Source organism: Podarcis pityusensis, assembly GCF_964106645.2.
Source record: "Podarcis pityusensis genome assembly, chromosome: 11".
Classification (NCBI taxonomy): Eukaryota; Metazoa; Chordata; class Lepidosauria; order Squamata; family Lacertidae; genus Podarcis; species Podarcis pityusensis.
The window spans coordinates 12871102-12898600 of record NC_138036.1 but is presented as its reverse complement, the minus strand read 5'-3'; the positions used below and the strand labels follow the sequence as shown (position 1 = coordinate 12898600).

Here is a 27499-nt window from a genome sequence, read left to right as displayed (position 1 = left end):
AGAGGGAGAGATAGGAAGTGAAGCCCACACTATCAGTTCTGCTGAGAGGCCAACTCCATTCAGCTACTCCTCACCTTGAACAGTTTCCATTTCCGTTAGTCACTGTAAGAAACTTTAAGTAATTTTAAGAACTGGTGCCAATTTTTCTCTGCCCTCCTCACCCCGTTTTCCTTTCGAATCATGGATTTTAGATAGTAAACCTGGAGGCAGCAACTGTCTGGGTTTTGCTGAATTTATGTAAATCACTATATGAACCTTTCTGGCTGAAGGCCGGGGTAAAAATACTTCGGATATATAAATTATATAATCAATACGTTGGCTATGGAAATTAAGCCAAAAGGAACTCACTGCATGTAATTATATTCCCTGCGGATTTTGTGGTAAAACTTTCTCCCCTTGTCTAGTGCTCTATTGGATCAGAGAAAGGATCCATTAATGCAACATACCAGGAAGGCTTCTAAACCAAGCTTGGTGGTGGATAAGCAAAACTTTTACTTAGCATATTGAACATCTTATCCATCTGTCTTGTTTTCTCAAAGCCTGCCCACCCGATTTGAAAAAGCACACAAAATATTGTTCAGCTGATGCTCAGGTGTCTGATCCAACTTAAGGACAATTCATATACTCCTTCAGCATATCAAAGAGCAGGGGTTTTTTTGTTTTGCTTTATAAACAGGCAACTCAAACTGGTTTCCAAAAACAGCACACACTTTTTTTTGTTTGGGAAGCACCTCTTGGCTGCAGCCCCAAACACAACCTGCAACCCATAGTATCTATCACCCAAGTATCTCAAAAGTTAGATGAAGAATGTCCTTCATTCATGAGACCAAGAGCTAGAAATTTGGGCATCAAAATTTCAGCACAGGCTAAATTCCACAAGCCCAACTGACCAAGTTCATTATGGTAGACCCTCAGTTAGACAGCAGAACAGGCATGCTTAGGGCTGCACTGAAAGAGAGGCTGAACATTTTTTATTCAAGACTAAGCATTAGGGATGGTAACATTAGCTGAAAATATAGCCAAGTGTCTGGCACCAGCAGCATCAATCTTTATATATTTTTAAAAAAATATTCCAACAGTCTTGGAGCAACAAATGATATTCCAACCTATGTGGCAAAAGGCACTTTTAAAGGTGTTTGAGCCGCTTCATATGGGTATACTCTGTGAGAACTTACATTTTTAACTGCCCTCATTCTCAAGAACAAGAGCTGTAATACACATTTCTATGAAAACTCCTGGATTTCATCATAGTTCCCCAAGCCTATAGCATAGCACTTCCAGGCAGAAAGCGGGAGACATCACAGCTTGACTATTATGGGTTCCCAGAATGTGCCATCCTAGAAACCTCCGGTATATTTTTTACTATGCTGAAATTTAATCCTATGATGCCAAGCATGATTAGAAGTGAAAGGAAAGCAGCTTGTATTCTGAAGATCACCCTCCCACCTGTGTAAACACAGTGAATCGACAAACAAAAAGCAATTTCTGCAATAAGCCTGTTGTAACATTCTCGTTTGATGATCTTGATTTCCTGCGTTCCCAAGGTTAGCTTTGATAGCCTGTGGGTGACACTTAATCCTTTGGACCTTGTCTCTGTTGTGCTAGAGAACAGTGAAACCTGAGAATTCAAGCAAGGTTTTAGAGCTGGCTTTCCCCAAGCAACTCATGCTGCACGGAACGCAGGGGGCTTGCAAAGGCTTCTTATGGCGTACAGCATGGATGAAGCCAGTCGCCTGTGGGAGTGAAGAAGAAGAGGGGAGCCCCAAATTCCACTCAATGCCACCAGCCCATTCAATGAGCTTGTGCAAGTTTTTGAAAAGTCAAAAAATTTTCAATAGAGAACATCCATCAAACCACAGCTGAGCTGAAGTGGTAGGCATACGCTCTAGTTTGAGAAGTATTTATCCCATGAATGTCCAGGTCTTGATTAAGAGACTGCCCTAGGAATTTCCCCCAGTTCACAGATTTATGACAATGTATGCTTCGTGTCTTGATAACTGTTTTTTGGTTATTCTCCGCCACTTGGATCATCAACCAGACCTTTAAGTCGAGATAAATGATGTAAAGCCCTATAAACAAAGCAAAACAGATGTATGAGCATCAATCTCTGTGCATAGTAGTGTTATATAATAATAATAATTTATTATTTATACCCCGCCCATCTGGCTGAGTTTCCCCAGCCACTCTGGGCGGCTCCCAATCGAGTGTTAAAACAATACAGCATTAAATATTAAAAACTTCCCTAAACAGGGCTTCCTTCAGATGTCTTTTAAAGATAAGATAGCTGCTTATTTCCTTCACATCTGAAGGGAGGGTGTTCCACAGGGCAGGCGGCACTACTGATAAGGCCCTCTGTGGTTCCCTGTAACCTCACTTCTCGCAATGAGGGATCCGCCAGAAGGCCCTCAGCACTGGATCTCAGTGTCCAGGCTGAACAATGGAGGTGGAGACGCTCCTTCAGGTATACAGGACCGAGGCTGTTCTTCCTTCAGTTTCTCAGAGCACATCAGATCAGCCCATTAACGATGTGTTGAACCAAGGCTTTAGTGATCTGCTGGCTCTCTTTTAATATGCTATATCAGCCGAAAAGATCCATCTAGCCCAGCATCCTGCTTTTGGCGGTGGCCAGATAGAAAACCTATAAGCAGGCCGTGTTAGACCTAAGTTGAGGCCCCCAAACTTCAATGTGTTTCTTTTACTCCGCAATGGAGTAAGTTAAGGCTATATGAGTGGGCTACACTTTCAGATAAGCTTGCTTTCAACCTGTTACTTTATACCATACCCAACCCAGATTTAACAGTATGGCTCAGAAATAAATAATTAGTGCACAGCATGATCCAGAAAAGGAAGCCGATGGATGGATGTAAGGAAAAGAAGTCCCAGCTCACAACTTTAAAATTCTCTAAGCAGGCAGTCCTGTTGTAGCTCGTAAGAGCTGTGACAAAGGCTCAAGCCTGAAGAAGCCCAGTTTTCCTTTATTTTCCTTCCTCATGAAGATGGTGCAGGTGGGGAAGAGAAAACCATGCAAACAGGCTTCCAATTCCCGTCGCGTCATATGGCGATGGCTCTCTCAACATCGGAAAGAGGCATAGGCTGAAAAATGGGGATGGAAGGGTTACAAAATCCCCTATAAGCCTCTCGGGGTACAGGAGGTATTGGCAACCAGTCATCACCTCAACTGCCCCCGCACAGATCAGCGTGGGGACAGGTGAAGGCGATGGGTACTATGCACTTACAGCCTGATGCGAACCACCCCCCAAATCACCATTGGATGCAGAGGTTCTCCTTATAACTGGGTTTTAATTGGCATTAAGAATAGGTGCACATCGGAAGAAATGGACATTATAACTGCGAACAATCAGCTGCACGGAACTGAGGTTTTAAATTGGGAGAAGATTCTATCTTATGCTGGAGGTGGATGGAGGAGAGTGGGGCTCTCTGCTATATTTTATGGAAGTCTTTACACTTATGATTCAGCAACCCTCTCCTAATATCGAATTTTAAGCTATACATGCGAGGATGGTTTGATGTATGATGTCACACTGAGATTTAAAAGAAGATGTAAAGCTGAGTGCGGCTTGAAAGGAGTAAAGGGGGGGGGAGCCTGGTTGCTTTGTTTGGAAGGGTGTTGCTGGGAGTCAGAGTCTACACCACCCCCCCCCAAAAAAAAGACTGAAAGAAATCATAGAGATGTTGAGATATAACCTTTTTTAAAAAAAGAAAAAAGAAAAATGGTATAGTAGCAGTGAAAGGAAAGCAGCGTGAGGGCTTTTGGGGTGTTGGAAGAGGAATGGCACCGCCTTTCCCCTCCCTTCCCAGCAGGAGGAAGAAATGGGGAATGTCTAGAACTTGCTGATTCATTGCCAGTGGAAGGGAGGGATCTGCTGTGGTTGATTTGGAACTTCTTGAGTATTATGGGAAGGAGCTGAGCCTGTTTAACCTTGAAGTTGCAGCTCCGCTCCAACCAGGCTGGAATACAACAACAGTGGGAGTAAGGAGATAGCCCCAAATGCCACAGGAAAATGGAAAACATCAGCGAGGCATATAAGGCCAAGAAACTAACAACTGATTTTTTGGATGTGGCACATGCAGGATGAAAAGGAAAAAGCTATGGTTCCTCACTTGAAGCTCTTATTTTGGAAGTTGAATAATATAGTAACACGAATAGAAATCATTAAGCTGTTAATTATGTGATAATTTTGAAAAATGGAACGTAATAGAAATAAATAAGAATATGACATGCAGTAATATTAGATCATAAGGATTCATCAAGAATGGTGCATGGGAGCCCTCTTAACAAAATTGTATTAATTTGGAACTAACTTGCATAATTGGGTTTGGGACCAAGACTTAGGTCTGGGGATCTCAGCCTGCTTACCTCTGAAGTGATTTTACAGGGATGATATCATGATCATGCAGTTTAAATTCCACATCTTCATCTACAAAAGTCTGAAAAAGAAGCAAGGTTTGCTTAGCAGCATCGCTCAAGGACGCATTTCTTTCTGAACATCCTTTCTTTATCAGAATATAAGCAGAATCCCAAGCAATATACTGAATACAGGTCCCCCTATCGGAATGCTCGTTATCCAAATGCAAATAATTATACCCAAACATTGTTACACAAATGGCTGATTCAGATAACTGAGAACAGCCAGAGTTTGTCCACTTCCTTTCTTGTGTTTTGCTGGTCGGTGGCAGCCATTTTAGGCAGAAACCATGGACGGAGGAAGAGAAATCAGACAAATCAGGGGGCAGGTGAGATAAGACATATCAGTTTTCCCTTTGTTTGGCTTTTGCTGATTGGCTGCAGAGGTTTCAGGCAGAAATCAGGGAGGGAGGGAAATCGGAGACACCACAGATTAGAAATGCTCCCATAGGAAATAATGGAAACCATTAGCTTGTAATGCAAACACTTGCCTAGCGAACTATTTTCTGGGAATGTAATGTATTCAGAAAACGGAGCCCGCACAGCACAGAAAAATTAGGTATAAGTTTTAAAAGAAAAATACAGTATCAGCCTTGCTGTTGTTGTTTTGGGCTTCCCATAGGCTTCTGGTTCGCCACTATGAGACCAGGATGTCAAACTGGATGGACCACAGGCCTGATCCAGCAAGGCTTTTTGTATCTTTTTACTTAAAACATGCTGTAGTGTTGGTTAAATGTAGTTGCTAACACTGTGAGCCATGAAGTCCTTGGTTCAAATCACACCTTGGCAGCAGCAGTAGAAACAATGAAAACAGAAGGGAGGGGAACAGCTTCAAGCTGGTTACATGTACTTGGGCTTATGTATTCGTTCAAGGTTCTTTAATCCTGCCTTTCCTACAATTTGTGGCTCGAGGCGGCAAACAACCTGTATATAAGCCATTGTGCGAAATAGCACATCCTTTTTAATTGTACAGCCACAACAGCAACAATTCAGCAGCAAATATTAACAGTTACAGAAGGAATGGGAGTTGCGCCAAAAGGGGGATTTGGAGAAGTAAGCTGGTGCTGATGTTTGGGAGAAGCAATTTATTTTGCGTGAGTTATTTTAACAGGTGCTCCAATTAAAAGATGCAGGAAGACCTTCTCTCATCAAAATGCACTGGGCAATTTTCAGATAAGAAATTGCTCCTTTCAAACTCCAGCTTGCGGCCTGCCCCCCTTGTCCCCCCCTCCCCCCCAAAAAACTTATTTTGGCCATGAACTCACTTGGTGCCTTAGTGCCCACCCATAATAACAAACCACCTCTCTTACTTCAAATCTCTCATTAAATCCAAACTTTTCTGCTTTTACACAATCTCTGCGCTCCGTAAAGAAGTCGAAGAATATGCAACTGAAACATGATTTTTTGTCCCATTTTATCCCTGCTACACTTTCCACACCTTTCTCTGAATCAGATTTTAGACTGTATACACTTCAGGGCAGATACTTGGATTCTTATTTTTCATAAAGTGCCGCCGAAGATAATGATAATACTGGCCTACTTAAACAGTTGTTGCCAAGAATAAATGAAATAGTGTATGTGAAGGATGATGAGCACTTATACAAATACTTATAGCAATATATTTCTATTATCTAACTGCTTGGCTCAGGCAAGTAGCATCAAGGGCCACTGTTTAAACTCCCCAGGTTCATGTTTACAGGCACAATGGTAGGTTTTTGTGTATGCTTTTTAAAAAATAAAATAAAATGAAGCTCACATGCAATGGCATTGTATATAGCATTTTTAGCATGCCAAGTGCTTTACAATCCTTCTCAGTCATTTAGCAGTTCAAGTTTTGTCCTACAGTTCTCCATCTCCATCAAAACAGAATCACCAGTCGCCTAAGAGGCTTTGTACGCTAAACATTTCTGCATGTGGTTTTATTTCCAGGTCATTTTTAATTTAGATAGTTATGCCTCAATTTTTCAGTCAGTCTTTTCAAGAGAGGGGGTAAAAATATAGAAAATAATTAAACCTCAAGGGGAGTCTCATTCAAAATGGAAGAACTTACTTTCTTCAATTCCTCTTTTTGTCCAGCAGTTTTGTTCTGGTTAAAGCTGTGCTGAACTGCTTGAAGATTAAACAGCATTAGCTTCAAAGCTTCCACAGGGCCATGATGATTCCCTCCAGAGAATGTGTCCTCCTGCAACTAAAGAAATATATTGTAACCAAAGGACATTGAACTCAATACAGCAGCTGAAAAAGTTATCCTCCCCTGTGAAGTTCAGGATTGTGATTTAAGTGGCAATTTTCCACCTTAGCTCCAGATCTATATTAAAAGGATTTCATAGGTTTCTTTAGGAATGTGCTTGGGAGGGCTGTTTTTCCATTTTAGTACTATATGTTATAGGTTAAAGATAAAGAACCCCTGGAGGGCACACTCCATTGTCTCTCGAGACAGACGGATGCCAACAATGATATTCACTCAAGCTTCACTTTTAACATACCTGCCCGACATTCTTTAAGCAATCTTCCAAAAATTCATTAACAATGCCTGCTTTGGGGTTTTGCGGAAAGGTCTCCTCATCACAACACACAGGTACTGGAGTTTTCCTGTAGACAGATATCTGGAGCTTAATGTCTTGTCTGAAATAGTTTTTCATTCTCAAAAATATTTTAGCATAGCTGTATACAAACCAGTGGGAGACCTTTTCAGTCAAAAACAGTCCTGAAAGTCAGATAGTATAACAACATTGGTATCAATGAGCATTAATATTCTGTGGGTGTTATGATTTGGTGATGTTTCTGTTTCTGTAAGCAGAGTTAAATGGCTGATTTATTTATTTTTAATACACTTAACAAAACAGCTTTTCCATAGCATAGAATGTTGTTTATTGATTATAGCTCGGCTTTTAATACCATCCTCCCGGACATTCTTATTAAAAAGCTGATGGATGTGGACCTTTCTTCTACCATCTGTGACTGGATTAAAGACTTTTTGAGGGATCGGACACAAACAGTGAGGATTGGGACTGTTACATCTACCTCCCTGAAGCTTAGCACTGACACCCCCCAGGGATGTGTGCTAAGTCCCTACCTGTACTCATTGTACACATATGACTGCATATCATCTGCTCCATCCACAGTAATTATTAAGCTTGCAGATACTACCATAATGGGCCTAATTGCAGGCGGAGATGAAACAGCATACAGGGGGGAGGTTCAATAAGTATCTACATGATGCTTAGAGAATAACTTACACCTAAATATTAGTAAGACAAAGGAGATGGTGATGGACTTCCGGAGGGAGAGGGGAACCTGCCCTGTTGTATATCGGGGGAGCTGTGTGGAGAGAGTCTCCTCATTTAAATTCCTGGGAGTTTACCTTAGGGAGGACCTCACTTGGAAAATCAACATAACTTCGGTGCTCAGAAAGGCCCAACAAAGACTCCATTTCCTCATGGTCTTGCAAAAGAATAATGTTAAACAACAACTGATGAACTCCTTTTATCAGTCCACAATAGAAAGTGTCCTTTCATATTGTATCACAGTGTGGTATGCTGTCTCGACAGCCACGGACAGAAAGTCTCTACAGAGGGTGATGAATACAGCACATGATATCATGGGCTGTCCCTTGAGTCCGCTAGATGATATAGCAAGGGATCATTGCCTTAGGAGAGCGAGAAAAATTCTCAGGGATGACTCACACCCCGGCCACCACCTCTTTAATCTTCTACCCTCGGGCAGGAGATATAGAAGTATAATCAGCTGTACCAACAGGCTAAAAATAGCTTCTATCCGTGGGCTGTTAGGCTGTTGAATGAAAAATAACACAGCAAAATTGACTTGCAAGGTAGTGTGTTGTTCGATAAGCAATTCAGTGTTTGGGGGCGGGTGAGGTTTGTTTAATTTCATTGTACACAGGTTGACAATAAAGGTATTATTATTATTATTCCTTTATAAGCAGCTCTCTGGAAATTCTCAAGCATACTGCAAGTGCAACTTCCCTTTTCTTCATTTATTTCAAACCAATCCTTGAACATCCTGACCACAGTTCCCTCTCAAGAGGCATAAGCCAGAAACATGGCTGATGTCCTTCTAACACTTTCAAAAGTGTGGCTAAGAGTAACTGAAAATATAGACCATGCCAACTAGAATCCTAACCCATCAGAACCAGATCATGGGCATCATGCCAGTTGGCAGAAAGGAAAGCAGTGCCACCTGCAATTAGCCAGGTTCCCATAGCAATAACTCAGCAGCCCTCTTTAGTACAGTCATACCTTGGTACGTTTCGGCTCCCGAATGATCAAAACCAGGAAGTTAGTGTTCCGGTTTTCAAACTTTTTTGGGGAAGCCGAACATCTGAGGGGCTTCTGAGGCTTCCAATTGGCTGCAGGAGCTTCCTGCAGCCAATCAGAAGTTACACTTTGGTTTCCGAACGTTTTGGAAGTCGAATGGACTTCCAGAACGGATTCTGTTCGACTTCCAAAGTACGACTGTACTAGAACCCAGCGTCGTATGAAAAAACTGAATGATGGGAGACCGAGGACGAACAAAAGGAAGCATTACTTCTTCACACATTGCATCATTAATTTATGGAATTTGCTGCCACAAGGATATCAAGATTGCCACTAACCCCGACGGCAACAGACAAATTCATGAAGGTTATGTCTACTAATGGCAACTAGTCATGACACCTTTTTACTATCTCCAGTGTCTGAGGCAGTAAGTGTCTGAATCAGTGTTAGAAATCCCCCAGGCTCCAGGCACATTTTGCAACTAGCGTGGGTCCAACTGCGACCACATGGAAGTCTCTGGATGCCAGGGTGCCAATCTCCATTTGGCTAGCCCTCCAGCTTGCTTAAGCAGGTAAGAAGAGCTATTTATTGCACTTATATCCCACCTTTTCCTCCAAGGAGTACATGGTTCACCTCCCTTCTCAGTTAGTCCCTACAGAGACCCTGTGAGGTAGGTTAAGAGACTTTGGCTGGCTCACGGTCATCCAGTGAGCTTCATGACTGAGTGGGGATTTGGACTCTGCTCTCCCAGGTCCTAGTGTAACACTCTAACCACCAGCTTCCTAGAATAGTTCTGCTATGGGGCAGCTCTATAAATTAAATAGGTAAATAAATATGAGGAAAGCAAAATGTTACTTAGAGAAGGATCTGGAATATTTTCCTTGAAGCTTGAGTTTATTTTATTCTGGATTGTTTTATGTTTTAATGTGTTGTAAAAAGCTTTGAGATTTCCCCCCCTTCAAAATAAAAAAGTGGTTTAGAAATGAAATTAATATTATTTTTTAAAAAAATTAACCACAGAAAAGGCACCTAGACATTCCATTGTGGCTACCATAACCCAGGCTTAAGGTTCCATTTGGCGATCAGCTTTTAACGCTGGTCTGAATATGGGCTTTCTGTAGGCATTTAGTCACTGTGGGAAACTGGATGTCAGGTTAGATGGGCCACTAGCCTGATCCAGCACTTATTAATTTCTCTGAAAAATACCAGGAGTTCATTGCAGAAGACTGTTCCTATGTACTGCTCATGCTCAGGCCAGTTGGAAGTCTGCTGTACAAACTAAGATGGTGCAGTAACCATACTCTTGAATGTTAAACTGATATATCCCTGCTATGCTTTCATAACAAAGCTATGTGTATGTCTTGTTTACTCACAAACCAATAGGAACATTATCCCATGATCTTTCGGCTTCTAACACATCCACTGTACAAGGGCTGCCATCATTTTTCAGAGCATTCGTTAATTCGTCAGCAGAAGTCTCCTGAGTCCCCCTTGTCTTCTGAAGTATTAGATCAGTACCCTCATCTGAAATCATTTATTGAAAACAGCAATTAAATGCAAGTCACCTTGAATTCACATCTGGTGTATACAGTTGTACCTTGGTTGACGAATGCCTTGCGAGTCGAACGTTTTGGCTCCCAAATGCCGCAAACCCAGAAGTGAGTGTTCCGGTTTGCAAGCGTTCTTTTGGCTGTTGGCATTGTTTCTGGGGCCAATCAGACAATCGGAAGCTGCACCTTGGTTTGTGAACGTTTTGGAAGTCAAACGGACTTCCGGAACGGATTCCATTTGGCAACCAAGGTATGACTGTACTGCATGTTAATCAAAAGAAACACGTGTATCTAAAGTTATAACAGTTTTGTGTTGAGAAGATCTGCTACAATAAAAAGAAGTATACGGCGTTAAAGTAAGGGCACAGTCCATTCATAACTATGTCTCTTCAGGAGTAAGTCTTATTGATTTAAATGGGGCTTACAAGGAAGCAGGGTTAGGCGTGTGTGAAATGTTATCCTCATTTGGCAGACAGAGACAAACACTGGGTAAGAGAGAGAAAATGTAAACAGCAGGACCAAAGGCCATGAAATAAGTGGAATCCAGTAGGCCTTTGACAGTTATGCAAAGGACAAATGTATACAAGATCAGGACCGTGTCCATTCATAACATCAGTAATTAGTGAGACTGCTGTTATGAATGGTCACTGTTCTTATCTTAGGTCAAATGTATAGAAGATAAGAACAGTGATCACTGGCAACAGCAGCCACACTAATTACTGCTGTCATGAATGGCTGCTGTTCTTGTATGCATTTGACAGTGGCACAAAAATGTCACAGACCTCAAGACCCGGAATGGTGTTATGAATATACTTAAGAGGCCTTTTTCAATTAGACTGACCCATCTAATTGACAAAGTAAGTGAGTCTAGCCATAGCCAATTAGAAAATACTGGCTGCTCCTCCAATTTCAGAATGGCATGTCAGAATTTGCAACGTTTCTCTTGCTGACTTACACTGTATCATGCTTTCTGTGATAAAAATCAAACTCTGGGCAGCTTACAGATAAAACTTATAGATCAAATAAGATTAAAAGTACTCCCAACAATAAAACAGTCAACAGTAGAAACTCATTCATAAAAAGCATTGCTATTCCATTAAAATGGATTTATTACAGAATACTTTATTATGAAAAACAAGCTAAAACCATGCAGTTTGCCCAAGTTTTTAAATAATGCATAGCTTTTATTAGTTTCTATCATAATCTCTGCTGCTGTTTTAAGTTCTGATTATTTCTAACCACAGTAAGTCCAAACCACCATTTAGAGATCCACTTAAAATCATGGTTTTAAACTGTGGTTTGGTGCTAACTATGGTTAATGAAAACACAGGCTACACCATATGCTAACTGTGGTTAATTCAGGTATTATAATGGAAGTCAGGAGGAGTATGTGACCTTACACTACTGACACCCAACCACGGCTAGGAATTGGGAAGTACAGTGGTACCTCAGGTTAAGTACTTAATTCGTTCCGGAGGTCCGTTCTTAACCTGAAACTGTTCTTAATCTGAAGCACCACTTTAGCTAATGAGGCCTCCTGCTGCTGCTGCGCCGCCAGAGCGCGATTTCTGTTCTCATCCTGAAGCAAAGTTCTTAACCCAAGGTACTATTTATGGGTTAGTGGAGTCTGTAACCTGAAGCGTATGTAACCTGAAGCATATGTAACCCGAGGTACCACTGTATTGTTTCTGCATCAGGCCAATGGGTATAAGGGTAGCAGAAAGTTGTTTTACTCTCTACGAAAACATGATCACCACATGCTTCAAAAACTTGTTGACCACCAAATGAAGTGCACCTGTGAGTTACCTGTAAATGAATGCCTGTGTTTTAAGCCCTGAGGTGTGAAATAGGCACTTGGAACATCATAGTGGCAGTTTCTCTGAACTTCATGCTCATGTTGTTGGCCCAACAAATCGTTATGTCCAGAACGTCCAGGATGGTTTGACCTTTCCACATCATTTTGACTCCTCATCAGTGTCTTGCTATTTTCCAAAAATGTGGTACCGTCCTCTCCACCTGGTGCCCAGGTAGAACTTTCATTGCTTGACTCTGGCAAGAGATTATGACTCTTCAGCCAGACTGGATACTTGAAACTGGGAATGCTGCTTATCCCTGAAACACTTAGGTCAGATTTCTGGCTTGTAAGCCACCTTGGATAGTTCTTATGAAATACAGACTCTGAGTTGTCTTCTTCCATGAGCTGGTCCTTCACAGAATGCCCAGAGTCATATCTGTGAAATCTGTGTTGTGCGTTCACATTTCTGCTAGAGTGCTGATATGAAGGGGAACCTGGATTTTCAGGAAAATTCGATACTTTTTCATTGCCAAAGGATGAAGCCTGATGAGCACAGGAAGCAGATGCTGTTAACGACTTCCTGTTCTGGTTGATACTTTGAGGCACAGGTCTTAAGGAAGCAGCATGGATAAAAGGTAAGGAACCATCTGCAGGGAATGCTAGAAGATCATCAGTAGTGAGACTAAGCATATCTGTATCATAGACATTTTTTCTCCTCAGATGGGGCACAACTGACCCTAATATGGCTTGCTGCTCAAATTTCTCCAAAGCTGAAAAACAAGAAATTAGAGAGAGAGAGAGATGTCACATTAAAAAAACTGTAAAAAACAAAACAAAACCAGCAACATTTAAAAGATGTTAGGTAAAGTAAAGGGACCCCTGACCATTAGGTCCAGTTGTGGCCAACTCTGGGATTGCAGCGCTCATCTCGCTTTATTGGCCGAGGGAGCCAGCGTACAGCTTCCGGGTCATGTGGCCAGCATGACTAAGCCGCTTCTGGCGAACCAGAGCAGCACACGGAAATGGCGTTTACCTTCCTGCCGGAGCGGTACCCATTTATCTACTTGCACTTCGACGTGCTTTCGAACTGCTAGGTTGGCAGGAGCAGGGACCGAGCAACGGGAGCTCACCCCGTTACAGGGATTCGAACTGCCGACCTTCTGATCGGCAAGTCCTAGGCTCTGTTGTTTAACCCACAGCACCATCCACATCCCTGCTAAAAAGATGTTAGAAAGGTGCAGTTTTACTAGCAATATATTAAGGCTGCTCAATGAACTCTATGGGAAATGGTTATGAGAAGACATGTACAGCATAGTGCTAATAACTGAACACAAGAGTGATCTAATTGAAAGAGTAACATAATGTCCATTAAAATTCTCACGGAAGTTGGAACGGCTGCTTCTTTGAGGGGTGCATGCAGGAAATCCAGGTATCTTTGCTCATAGAAACAGCCACTTCCTATGAAAATGCTTAATCAGACATATTACTCATGTGCAACAAAACTGTTCACAGTTTGTATGATCAGTTCTTCACTAACATTAACTAAAAGCCACATGCATGAAACTTTCCGGCTACAATTCTAAGTTCTGTGTTGTCACTTCCCCCTCTCCCACCTGAAAGACCATACAAATCCAGCTGATAGCTGTCCTGGGGCTGTAGAGCAGAAGGGAAGAAAACACTGGCTTCTGCCTCCAGCAATGTGGCTGAGGAGCACTGGGAGGCTGCCTCCCCGGTATAATATCAAGGCAAGCGAGAGACCAATCTGGTCCCATCCATCACCACAGAAGGAGCAGCTGCAAAGAGCTTGCTTCCTTCTCCTTGCCTGAAAGCATGTTGCTCTTGAATTGCAGAAACAAGGGGAAAGTACAATCTGACCAACAAGTAATTGCTATTCAAGCAAGAGCACCAGCAAGGGAAAATCAACCTGTCCTGGATATAAATGCCCTCTTTGTTCTACCCTTGAAGAACTGAGCACCCTCTTCTACCTTTTCCATCCACTCTCTCTTTTTAGCTTGTAAGTCTAATGATGACAGCCCCTCTCTTTTATTACTGATGACAGCCACTTTAAAAGGCAATAATTGTATGAAAAGCAGTATAAAATACATCCATTGCTTAAACCAAAACACTTAAGTTAGTCTTAACTAGTTATATCATCTGCTACATTATTCATATCATCTAACATGAACGTACAAAAGAAATGACTTGTAGCTGCTGTAACAGAAATATGACCCCTTTCTTAAGCAATGTTATAAAGTTATTAATGTTATTACAATGTTTCTCATTTGTGGAGTGTTATATTTCACTTTAATCCTATATACAAACTTGCCACTTATCTCTCACTGGAAGCCGCCTAAGCATCACAAGATAGGAAATGCAAATAAGATCAAAATTAGGTAAGCTAAGCAATAAAAAATGTGCATCATCTGCCACTCTCCAGCGACCCTTAACAGGGGCCAAGGTTTTTCCTGTCACAAATGGAATAACACTCACATACCATATTTGCGCTTGAAACTGTCCTCCGAGGACCTTAGGTCTTTACGAGTACTCTGTGTAATGCAGATTTTTCCAGGTCTTACTTCTGGCGACGCAAGGCTGAGATCGAAATCTTCAATATAGGCCTCCAATGCTTGAGATGCAGACCTATAGCGCCTGTCCTTGTACTGAATTGAACTGTGGGATTTCAAGGAGCAACTACTATTGCTAAGGCTACAATCTGCCAGAAGACAAGAAACAGTTGATTCCGGAGAGTAGGCGCTGCCTTTTTTAATCAAGCAAGCCATTACACATTTCACCAAATTGGATTCCTGGAACCGCTAGACATGTTTCTGAAAAATGACAGCAAGTGAGAAAACCAGTGAGTCAGCCATGCTGAGCATTAATAAATGTCGTGGATTCAGAAGCCAGACCTGTTGCCGGACCGACTCTCTGTTACAAAGCGTGTTTGCAAGTGTGACATGAAGGCTGGCAACATTAACCCCACCATGTGGGAATCCCTTGCACGATCGTAGTGCCTGGAGACAGACAGGTTTTTTGTGTTTTTTTGGATTTGATATCCCGCTTTATCACTGCCCGAAGGAGTCTCAAAGCGGCTAACATTCTCCTTTCCCTTCCTCCCTCACAACAAACACTCTGGGAGGTGAGTGGGGCTGAGAGACTTCAGAGAAGTGTGACTAGCCCAAGGTCACCCAGCAGCTGCATGTGGAGGAGCAGGGACGCGAACCTGGTTCACCAGGTTACGAGTCCACCACTCTTAACCACTACACCACACTGGCTCTCTGTGTATCCACAGCAGTGACCAGAGGACCAAGGAGCGCAGAGAGAAAACCATGGTGCATCTGCAGCAGCAGAACAGGGTACTTTCATCTGCCCCAGCTGCAACAAATCATGACTTTCCAGTATCAGTCGCTACAGACACAGCAGGTGCGGCAAGCTTGACCTCACCTGCAAAGGCACACTCCTCCATTGTCTCCCGAGACAAACAGACGCTGAAAACATGTTTTGGTTTCTTACAAGCTGGGCACTCTGAACTCAATGTTTGTTGTTGGAGAAGCAGGACACAAATATCAAATCCAATCGAATCCTCCCAGGTGAGAGACATGCTATTTAAGTAGGTCTTCCTGCTAAGGCAGCAGCAGCAAAACCCCAGGCACACGTATGCCAAAGCTTTAGTTGCTCCCAGGTAAGTACAAGCAGCCGGAATCCAACCAAAGTTCACCACTTTACGGCTGCGGTCCTATCCATCCTCCCACCTGAAAGCAACTCGGAATATAGTGGTACCTTGGTTTAAGAACAACTTAGTTTATGAACAACTTGGATTAATAACGCTGCAAACCCGGAAGTAGATGTTTTGGTTTGTGAACGTTGCCTTGGAAGCAGAACATGTTCTGCTTCCTGTTGAGTGTGTTCCATTTGTAAATTGAGTCCCCCACTGCTATGGGAAAGCACACCTTGGTTTAAGAACGCTTTGGTTTAAGAACGGACTTCCGGAACGGATTAGGTTCGTAAACCAAGGTACCACTGTATGCAGGAGGGAGGGAAAAGAGAAGACGCCAGAGAAGGAGAGGAAGGGAAGCCCTTAGGTGTTTTCTGTTGTGTCCCCTTGGATTACCGTGGTTTTAATTTTTCTCCTTTTATTCTTACTCTTTTTGTATGTAAAAACTGTATGTAAAAACACAAATAAAAGCAGGCATGGGCTGGACTGAATCAGGTCTTCCTTAATGCGTCACAAGAAGCTTGACTGCTTCTTATAAGAATTTTCCAATAACTATTTTATTTATTACATTTTTTCTTTTTCCCCAATAACTGTTTATTTTACTTATTTTCATTATACAACTTTAAGCGCCAGGCAAAAACGTTCCTTTTTAACCAGGCCTTTGGTTGATCTGATTTACATCCCTATGCCCTTTTAAAATGTGCTTTTTGTGTGTGTGTTGGGGGGGGGTGCGATAGGAATTTTATGGTTTTAGATATATGGCAACGTTCATAACCACACGTACATAGATCAGCACAGGAAAGCCAACCTGGAACCATTTTGATTCCTAAACTGAGCAAATGTTTCTCTGCATGGTAAAAATGGAAAAGCCTCCCCATTGTCTCTTCCTTCACAAATCCTGTCTTAATCTGTGTTTGAATAAGGGTGTGAGCCTTATCATTACAAAAGACTGCCAAGGCTCCCCAAGAAATCCAATCAAGTAACCTGCCAGACAGGAGATAAACTGTGAAAAACAACATTTAAATTTCTGTGATGTAGGTGGGATGTATCCAAGGGGTGGTCTTAGGTTACACCCCTTCTGTGATGTATGCATAATGTTTCTGGGGGTGGTCTTGATCTAGAGGATGGGAATTTCAGAAGTCTTTATAAGCCATTGCACAGCATTTTTGAGGGTCCTCTTCCTCTCCTGCGTGTGAGGGGAGCACCCTGTTGCAACAGATCAATAAAGATCAAGCTTACTAGCTGCATAGGGGCGATTGGGTTATTTTAATTTTTATTATGTATTTTGTGGTTTTATATTGATTTTGCTCTGTGAACCGTCCTGAGACCCCCAGGTATAGGGTGGTATATAAATTCAATAAATAATAATAATAATTTATTTTACCTATTGCATGCAACTATTTTATTACATTTTTACTTTTTCCCAATAACTGCTTATTTTACCTATTTTATTTCATTTATATACGTGCTGCCTTTATCTCCCAAGGAGCTCGGGATGGTGCACGTGGTTCTCCTCCTCCCAATGTCACCCTCACAACAGCCCTGTGCGGTAGGCTAGCGGCTAAATTTAGGCCTAGCCCTAGTACGGATTCGGAACCCACATCCATCTTTCCGAAATCTCCCTCAGTCCTCCTCAGAGGGTCGAAAGCGGACGCTTCTCGCGCGAGGGGCACAAGATGCGGCCGCGCACGTCTGAACTCGCGACACGCGTGTTTCCGCGGACCGCCACGCGTCGCCTCACCGCGTGTGAACCCGCCGCCGGGCAACAACGCGTGTCTGGCGACTCCCCGCCCTCTTCGCCCCGAGGGAGAGAGCCGCTTACCCGCTTCGGTCGGCGCCTCCTCCTCCCGCCCGCAAAACGTTTGAAACGGGAAAAAAAATGCCGCCTCTTCCCAAAATGGCGCCGTTAGCGCTCCACTGCGCATGCTCCATCGCTGAGGCCGGGCGCCACCGCGCATGCCAGTGAGGCTTCCCGGCGTTCGGAGAGCAAGCGCCCCTGCGAACCACAACTCCCGGCACGCCCCGCGGGCGAACGCATCACAATGCTGCTGACCCACCCCGCCCCCCACCGAGGAGAAACGCGAGTTGCAGCCGGGAAGGAGGAGACTGGAAGGGATGCGAGCGACAAGACCCAGGTGAGCGCTTGGTGCGGCTCTGTTGCAGCAGCATCTATACACGCCTCCACGAGGCGAGCCCCGCTCTTGAAGCCGGGAAAGCGATGGGAATTTAGCGCGCATGAGGAACTGGAAGTGACTCATAGATTCAATAGAAGGGACCCTGAGAATCAATGCAGGAAAATGCAGCTGTCCCATACGGGCAGTGCTGGATTTACGTACTGTATAAAGCTAAACAAGCTATAACTTAGCGCCCCACTCTCTTGGGGCCCCCAAAAAAGATTAAAGGGGGGAAAAGCACCTGGATGTACATTTCCAAAATATAAGATAAAAAACAAATAAGATAAAACCTACATACCTATTAGATCCATCAATTACCATATAGCATATATTCAACACACACAAAAACAGCGACAATTTGTTGTTGACAAAGGACAGCTGAACATATAAAGGGCCCCATTACCCTCAGTAGCTTAAAAGGTAAAGGGACCCCTGACCATTAGGTCCAGTTGTGGCCAACTCTGGGGTTGCGGCGCTCATCTCGCTTTATTGGCCGAGGGAGCCGGCGTACAGCTTCTGGGTCATGTGGCCAGCATGACTAAGCCGCTTCTGGTGAACCAGAGCAGCGCACGGAAAAGCCATTTACCTTCCCGCCGGAGCGGTACCTATTTATCTACTTGCACTTTGACATGCTTTCGAACTGCTAGGTGGACAGGAGCTGGGACCGAGCAATGGGAGCTCACCCCGTCACGGGGATTCGAATCGCCAGCCTTCTGATCAACAAGTCCTAGGCTCTGTGGTTTAACCTACAGCACCACCCACGTCCCTTTATTTCTATATAGAACAGCCTAATGTTTCTAGTGCTGTCACACCCTACACAGTTAAGGTGCTCTGTGGAATTAATAAAACGTGCTGTATCCCCATCCCCTGTCCTTGCGACACTTACTTGTCCTTTGCTTTGCCATTTTCACAGATAGATGGACTATAAGAAACTTTCAGAGGGCCTCTCCATAAAAATTTTCTCGTACCTCCATGATCCAGTGGGATGGAAAGTGGTGAAAAGTTCAGTAAGAACAACGCAGTTCATCTCGTTTCAGCTATTTCTCTCTTGCTGTTAAGCTCCAAACTGTTATTAGCCCATGGCAGGTTTTTCTTTTTTTATCAGCCTGCTGATAAATAATTGCAACTTTAAAAAGAAGAAGGAAACTTCCCAAGATGCCTGGTCAATTTACAGGCAGCTCTTATTTCTCACAGGCAACCAGAGTATTTAGAACCTTATCTAGAAGTAAAACAATAGATTTTTAAAAATTGGGGTTTGTTTTTTTTTAAAGTTACAGATATTTCAGAGGTGTTTGATTATTATATTTTCCTTTCCTTTATTGTCAACCTGAGAAACAAATGTCAGTGTCGGCAAGACCTTCAACAGATTTCCCAGGAACTCTGTAAGTAAACAGGGCTTTGGTTCCTGTGTATTTCCTTCCATGCACTCACTCTGAAAAGCAGCACCAATGGGCAAAATCACAATACAAGGGATTTCCCCATTCCCAGAACTATTAATGATGGATATGTCCATACTGTGGACCTCAAAACTGATTTAGTAGTCACTCCCCCATCCCAGGAACTCCTGAATTTTTCATGCCAGTCAGTTGCCATGTTAAATGCCACATGGATCCCAAAATGCCATGCTGTAATGCCATGCTATAAGGTGGAAGCTTGTGGTTTTTTAAAAATGGATCCCAAAATGCCATGCTATAAGGTGGAAGGTTAGTTTAAAAAAAAACACAACAAATTTTGTTTCATTATTTATTTAAACATTTACAAGCCACACTTTTCATAAAAGGCACAGCAAGGCAATATGCAACATGCAAGAGTATAGCAATGTTGGTAGAAGCATCGGTAGAAGCTGGTTGTTGGGGGTAGAAAAACATCACGTTCCAAAGGACTGTCTGAATGACACAGTTTTCAACAGACCCTCTGAAAGTAGGCAGGAATCATTCCTGCCGAGCGTTTAGTGGTGGGGAGTTCCACAGGGCAGGACCTTGCATACTAATGGCGTGGTCTCTAGTAAAGGCTGACTGGACCCTCAGGGAATCTCAGCAATCAAGATGGACCATAAGGAATCCGGAGGTCCCAAATTATTTAAGGCTTTGTGAATTTACACCCAGAGCCTTGAACCTGGAGTGGTAGCTTATTGCAACCAGTGTAGCTCTCTCAACAGAGGTGGATGGCATGTTGCCTGTAGCCTGCTGCTGTGAACATTCTGGCTGGTAGCTTCCAAATCAGGTAAGATTTAGTTGACCTTCCTGCACTGCAGAGGGTTGGACTAGATGGCATTTGTGGTCACTTCCAACTCTACAGTTCTACGATTCTATGAATGAATTATCAGAAACATAGGAAGTTAACTTGTATCAAAGCAGACCACAAGTTTACCTAGCCCAATATTGTACACACTGATTGACAGCAGCTCTCCAGGGTGCCAGGCAGGAGACAAGTCCCAGCTAAGGCTGCCTTAGATGTTCTCTTTTCATTCATGCAACAGGGCCTTCCTTTCTTCCCCACGCATACCAGCCTAAAATTATACTGCTTTGTTCTACTGCCTCATTCTTCTGTGTGCGTAGAACTGCTGCTCAATTCCGATACAAACCAAACACCTCTGAAATACCTCTGTTTCTGTATCTAACCTAGATATCGTGCTGAAGCGCTAGTGGAAGTACCGGCTCCTAAACTCTTTCCCTTCATTTTCCGGGCTGAGTACCGCAACAAGTGGGACAGAGCAGTACAGTCGTACAAACTTGTAGATACAATTGACCAGGTGATTCCATAAGTTAATGGGGTTTTGAAGTTCTGGGGTGTGTTTGTGGTTTTCCCCCCCTTAGCCTAGGCATTACTTTGGCTTTTCTGGCAGAGCTGAAATGTGGGACAAACAGGTCTTGTGCCTTGGGCGGCTGTATAAAACTCTGGATTTTCATAGGTGCATCTTTGTACATTATTTAGGGTTGCATCTAAAGAAGTTGTCTCCTTAGTGCAAGAACTTCTATCTGTGGGGCAGGAGTTCCTCTCCCTTCCTCAATACGTTCCTGGTTTCCCGCCAACCTCCTGGAGCAGATTGGTGCTGCAGCGAGGCTCCTCATGGGGTCCCTGCCATGGGAGCATATTCACCCAGGGCTTTTCCAGCTGCACTGGCTCCTGGTAGAGTACAGGGTCAGATTTAAGGTGCTGGTTTTGACCTTTAAGGCTCTTCATGGCCTAGGACCCTTGTACTTACGGGACCGCCTCTTCCGGTATGCCCCGCGGAGGACCTTAAGGTCCATAAATAGCAACACCCTAGAGGTCCCGGGCCCTAAGGAAGTCAGATTAGCCTCAACCAGAGCCAGGGCCTTTTCAACACTGGCTCCGGTCTGGTAGAACGCTCTGTCTCATGAGACCAGGGCCCTGCAGGATCTGATTTCTTTCCGCAGGGCCTGTAAGACAGAGTTGTTCCACCTGGCCTTTGGTTTGGAATCAACTTGAGCCCCTCCCCCCTCTTTCCTTTTTCCTTTCTCCTTCTGTGATGGTACTCCTATTTGGGGACTTCCCTGGCTTTTTACTGGCCCACGTAGGACCAGTCTGGATAGTTGGCCTTGGTGAAGATTTGATGTTTTCATCCCCAAAAAGTTTTTGATTTGAGCTTCTACTGAAATGAGGCTGCATTTTAATGTTGTACTTAATCTTGTTTTTAAGTTGTATTTTAATCAATTGTTTTTATACCTGGTGTTAGCTGCCCTGATCCTGGTCTTGGCTGGGGAGGGCGGGGTATAAATAAAATTTATTATTATTATTATTATTATTACACAGCGAGAGAAGAGGGAATCCCATTGCACAAGCAGAAGTTATTGCGCTTACAAGATGACTTCATAGGATGCATCCCATAATGCTTAGTGGCATGTAAGGCCATACCTGCCAACTTCTTAAAGACATAGCAAATAAGCTATACACTTCAAAAATAACATACCAATACAGCTACTGTTCAGGAAAGTTAGTGAAAGCAATTCCTTTCTGACTTTAGTATGCTACACACATGGCAATAGCCTACTACATTGTCCTCAGACATGTGGGAAGGAGGGAACTTATTTTCCCTGGCAGAGCTTTCCTAACTATGGAAAGCCAGCATTTGTTACCTCTATTCCAGATTTCGTTAAAGAGGGATTTGGAGGAATTTGACTTGAACCATCTTTTTTTTTCCTGGTTAAGTTCCGCCGGGTTGCTAGGTCATGTGACTGAGCTGAAAAGGGTTTGGAAGAGGTGTAAGTCTCTATCTGCTGTGTTCCCACACTTCCCCATAACGCTCCCCTTTTGGGGGGGGGGGATTTATCCTAGTTTAGCCCTGGGTGAGAGACTTACACTGCCATATCGCCAGCTCAGCTGGGAAAGCCCAAGATCTGCTGAATCCAAACTCCCTCATCCTGGTGGATCTTTGGGCTGGATTGTACTGTAAGCCACCCCACCCACACAAAATATTTCCCCCCCTTGTTTTAATCCATTTTCCTCAAATGTATTAATGTCCTTCCAATTGTTCTGAAACTACTTAGAAAGATTGGGGCAGGGGCAACACTTTTAAAAGCCAGGAAAAAATAAGGAAGAAATGAATAGGAAGGTAAGAACTCTGATGTTTGCAGAAACGGGATGTCTTTAGGAAGTGTTGGGGACACATAGTATGAGGTTGGTTACCTGTTTTCAATCTCTATCCATTCCATACAGTAATCCATTCCATACATCCCCATCCATTCCATACCTTGCTTCCCAAACTTAATCCGTTCCAAAACCAAAACGTTCTAAAACCAAGCCGCGCTTTCCCATGGAAATTAATGCAAAATGGATTTATCGGTTCCAGACTTTTAAAACAGCAATTCAACATGAATTTTACTATCTAATGAGACCGTTGATCCATAAAATGAAAACAATAAACAACGTACTGCAGTCACACAATCAATCAATCAATCAATCAATCAGTGGCTGAAGTGGGCTCCACACAGTCACAAAAACAAAAGAGCCGCAAAAACAGACAGACCTCAGTGTAACACTCAAATTGTCAGTGTAACACTCAAAGCAGAAGTGCGGTACTCAAAAGGGAGTATGTTCGGCTTCCCAAAAAAGTTTGTAAACTGGAACACTTGCTGTAGTGTTTGGGTTTCAAGTTGTTTGAGTACCAAGGTGTTTGAGAACCAAGGTACCACTATAATTTATTTAGTTACTGAAAGGATTTCTATTCACCCTTCAGTGAAAAGCAGTGTTTCTATGTTAAACTCTGAGCTGAGCATCAGCAGTGCTTGCCTGCTTGAAAATGCCAGCTTTGCTTTTGGCTGGTGAAGCCTAGCAATTGGTTGACGAAGCACAATATCAAGACTCTTCAACTTGTTTTTTCTGGTAGGCAGGTTACCCTGATGGAGCCATGGAAGTTTGGGGCCAATTCTTTAACAATTTGTTTGTTTTATACTTGCTACAGGACACTTTCGTTTACCAAAGTATTACACACAGTTACGGCTTGGGGCTGGTTACGCCAAGGGACTTTGTCTACTTGCTGCATGTTAAGACATATGATGGAGATTTATTGACAACAAACTGTAAGTAATATTGCTTGCTAGGAAGGGGTTAAGAAATGGAATTCACACATAACCAGTTTAGAACCTGGTGATTCCCCTCAGTAGAATACACTAGTGGGCAGGGGTACCAACTTGAATAAAATATTGGGGGGGCAGGTAAACTCCACCCCACATAATCACAATTTTTTAAAAAGATTTTTTTATTCAAAATTAAAACAAGACATATTATCCAAAAACATATCATCCTTGTTTCCCCCCCCCATTTTTCCTCCCTCCCCCCACCCTCCCACACAAAAACCCGACTTCCCTCAGTTCGTCTTTGGTTTCTCTGAGACTGCTGTTTTCTGCATGTTACAAAGTTGTATAGATCCTCAAACTATTTAGCTGATTATTATCAATAAAAAAGTTTGTGAATGTTTATTCAAAACCTGCCAGGGAGTCCAGTTCACTTTGTTGCGTCTTCAGATACTTTGTAAAGGGTTCCCATTCATCTTTAAAGTCACAGTTATCCTTGCCCCGTAGCTTAGATGTCAGTCATCACAATATTTTATTTTATTCATTCGACCAAAGAGACCTCAGTCCCTAGGAGTTGGCTCTTAAGCCAGTGGGCTAACCTCCATATGAAGTGTCTTAAGCTCTCTGGAAGAATAGAACTGTAATAAATACTAACTTAGAAAACAAATAGCTCTGCTATCCTCCTACCCCTAAAAACCCCATATTATTTTCCTAGAAAACTATACCCATATCCCTTGAAGTAGGGATGGACAAATCCTGTTTCTCATATTTCCGATCTTATGTCCAGTTCCCCACACTCCTCACCTCATTTTGCTCCTTAGGGAAAAAAAGTCCTAATGAAAATATATCAACATTTTAATGTGAATTTCTCCTAATATATTCTTTTTAAAGTATTTTTGCCCTTACACACTTTGCATGTTATTTTCATGCAATTTAACTTCCTTCCGTAGGGCCTGTAAGACAGAGCTATTCCGCCTGGCTTTCCATTTGAATTTAGCCTGATATTTTATTCCCCTTCCTTCCCTTTCCCTCCCCTTTTATGAAGATTACCCGCTCTGGGATCCCACAGCTAATTCTCCCCTGGTCTCCTCGCTGGCCCAAACAGGACTAATTTAGCCAGCTAGCTCTAATGTTTATTGGATGGATTTCCCCCCAAATTTATTTTTGAATTCTGAATTTATTGTTATTCACTGTATATTATGCTGCTTTTCGTTGCATCAATTAAGCGTTTTAAATTTGTTGCTATCCGCCCTGAGCCCGGTTTCCTGAACCGGGAAGGGCGGGGTATACAGTGGTACCTCGGGTTACATACACTTCAGGTTACATACGCTTCAGGTTACAAACTCCACTAACCCAAAAATAGTGCTTCAGGTTAAGAACTTTGCTTCAGGATGAGAACAGAAATCACACTCTGGCGGCATGGCGGCAGCAGGAGGCCCCATTAGCTAAAGTGGAGCTTCAGGTTAAGAACAGTTTCAGGTTAAGAACGGACCTCTGGAATGAATTAAGTACTTAACCCGAGGTACCACTGTAAATAAAAAATTATTATTAATACACACACAGTATGTTGCTCTTTTATTCTTACTGCCAATAGGTGATTTGTTGCTTGGACGTATGTTTGGGTCACCATGCTTGCTGGTGGAGCAGGTTTTAAATTCTGTTTTGTTCTCCCCCATAGCTGTAAGTGTAGACCACCCAGCCTTTCCTCCAACTCCAAAGTATGTGCGTGGAACAAACTACCCTTCTGGCTATGCGTGCTGTCCCATACCAGGGTAAGTGGTCCTCACAGCCTGTTTATTTGCAGGGAAGGGTAAATCATCATGATGGCTTCCAAGCTGGGAGGCAGAAGAGCTCTTTATAACTTCATTGCATCAGTTGTAGTTTGGTTACATGAATAGGTGCATAGGAAGATGCCCTACCAAATCATAGAAGCATAGAATCATAGAAGAGTTGGAAGGGACCTTGAGTTTCATCTAGGCCAACCCCCTGCATTGCAGGAATCTCAGCTAAAACATCCATGGCAGATGGCCATCCAACCTCTGTTTAAAAACCTCCAAGGAAGGAAAGTCCACAATGTCCCAAGGGAGACTGTTTCCACTGTTGAACAGCTTTTACCACCAGAAAGTTCTTCCTGATGTTCAGTTGGAATCTCCTTTCTTGTAACTTGAAGCCATTGGTTTGAGTCTTTCCCTTCCGGGCAGGAGAAAACAAGCTTGCTCTATCTTCCATGTGACAGCCCTTAAGATATTTGAAAATGGCTATCATATCTCCTCTCAGTCTCCTCCTTTCCAGGCTAAACATACCCAGCTCCTTCAAGCACTCCTCGTAAGGCTTAGTTTCCAGACCCTTGATCATCTTGGTTGCCCTCCTCTGCACACGTTCCAGCTTGTCAACAACCTTCTTAAATGATAGTGCCCAGGATTGGACACATAATTTCAGGTGTGGTCTGGCCAAGGCAGGATAGAGTGGTACTCTTACTTCCTTTGATCTGGACACTATACTTCTGTTAATGCAGCCTAGAATAACATTGGTCCATCCAGTTCAGTGCCATCTACACTGACTGGCAGAGGATTTCCAGAGTTCAAGGCAGAGGAAAATGATTTAAGTGTATAGCGAAGGGAAGCTTTTTCTGAATTTTCCCTCTTTGGTTCTGTTCTGTGGGTCCCATCACTTGCTGAGTTTGTACTGTTCAGTTCTCACGGTTAACAGTTTAATTTCTTTCCTCCCACCTTCTGATAATCAGAACTGTTTGTTTTCAGAAGGGTATATTTTAATTGTTGTAACTCTCCCTGGGACCTTATGGTGCAGGGTGCATACAAAATCTAATAAAGCAATGCTTTGAGGTTATTGTCTCAGAGAGAAAAACTGTCTCGTTTGCTTGGGTTAGTAGAAATAAGTGCCAAACATAATGATGAAGTAGTAATACAGACTACTGCCAGGTTATAGTGTCATATTTGATTCCTAGAACTGTGTGTAATTTCCAATTTCTTAATGGATAAAAAACAATTCCTCTCTTTCAGCAACCCAGAGCACTCCAAGTTTGTGGCGATTGTCCAGGTGGACTTAGGAGGGAAGTTAATGCCTTCTGTCATAGATTCGGTTATGCCAATGAGCATCATGAACATGATCATGGATTTCAAAGCTGGAATTAAGTCACTGAAGGGAAACACCTTATAAAAGTCTACCAGAGAGTGGATGGAAGGTTCTTTGCAGTGCACAACTGTCACTGAAGTTTGGTTTAATGTAAAGGCTCAGAGAGAGTGCACTCGGTGGGGGTCAGTGTGGACCATTTAGAAGTTGCCATGTTGGGTCAGGCAAAGATCAATCTCATTTAGAGTTGGATCTCCAGAAGTGGGCAGACACAAGGAAGCTCACAGGTAGTATGTGATGGAAACAACCATCCTCTGCATTAAGAACTGGGAAGAAAACATATAGCTACCTTTAATCACCTTAAGTGAATCTTCATGTTATGGCAAGGGTGAGGAGCGTGAGGTCTTCCAAATGTTGTTGGACTGGTGAATGGGCTTTTGTTACCTGGCCAAGAGAGCTTTGCTGTGACTCCTTCAGAGGTCTGCTGTAACAACCTTGCAAGGCACTTTAGGGACAAAATCACTCAGATCTAGGCAGAGTAGGATGCCACAGTTGGAGCAAGTCCACACTAGAGGAATCCACTGCACCATCTTCTCCTTCTGGACCACTTTATCTTATTGTGGCCTGAGGATGAGGACAATTTTCTTGGATAAGCACAGCTGACCACCTGCCCCCTTGACTAATGCCTACCTTGGCTTCTTATAGCTAGCTGTAGGGTGCTGTCAGGGTGGGTCCAGAGAGTGGCCAAGGCTTCATTGGAGAAGGGGGAGGTACCATCTGCCTTCAAGGAGGTGGTGGTGCATCTCTTCCTTAGAGGACCTCTCTGGACCCAGAAGTGTTAGACAACTGTTGCCTAATGGCAAATGTCCCTTTTGGGCAATGTGCTTGAGAACATGGCAGTTGTCCCGCTTCAGGCATGCTTCAAGGAGACTGGAAATGTG

At 43.1% G+C, this 27499-nt stretch overlaps 2 protein-coding genes across 5 annotated transcripts; one reads left to right on the top strand and one right to left on the bottom strand.

Annotated features, from left to right (window-relative positions):
* Nucleotides 1-472: 472 nt before the first annotated feature.
* LOC308458669 (lung adenoma susceptibility protein 2) lies at nt 473-17734 on the bottom strand. 3 transcript variants are annotated; one of them, XM_080973537.1, is made up of 8 exons: nt 17583-17720; nt 14543-14873; nt 12060-12818; nt 10077-10227; nt 6913-7018; nt 6477-6614; nt 4379-4449; nt 473-2069 (listed from the first exon to the last, which is right to left on the bottom strand). In XM_080973537.1, the coding sequence occupies exons 2-8, from the start codon at nt 14826-14828 to the stop codon at nt 2009-2011; spliced, it is 1572 nt and encodes a 523-aa protein (XP_080829663.1). In that variant the 5' UTR covers nt 14829-14873; nt 17583-17720; the 3' UTR covers nt 473-2008. The 3 variants fall into 3 exon arrangements, with proteins under 3 accessions (XP_080829663.1, XP_080829664.1, XP_080829665.1); XM_080973538.1 differs by having other exon boundaries at nt 6477-6608; XM_080973539.1 differs by lacking the exon at nt 14543-14873 and having other exon boundaries at nt 17583-17734.
* A 20-nt stretch (nt 17735-17754) lies between these two features.
* Nucleotides 17755-26659, top strand: STARD6 (StAR related lipid transfer domain containing 6). Of its 2 annotated transcripts, XM_080973685.1 has the most exons (7): nt 17755-17895; nt 18848-18941; nt 19267-19316; nt 20560-20686; nt 23357-23474; nt 25147-25240; nt 26489-26659. In XM_080973685.1, the coding sequence occupies exons 2-7, from the start codon at nt 18852-18854 to the stop codon at nt 26643-26645; spliced, it is 636 nt and encodes a 211-aa protein (XP_080829811.1). In that variant the 5' UTR covers nt 17755-17895; nt 18848-18851; the 3' UTR covers nt 26646-26659. The 2 variants fall into 2 exon arrangements, with proteins under 2 accessions (XP_080829811.1, XP_080829812.1); XM_080973686.1 differs by lacking the exons at nt 18848-18941; nt 19267-19316; nt 20560-20686 and having other exon boundaries at nt 17788-17895.
* The last annotated feature ends 840 nt before the right edge of the window (nt 26660-27499 follow it).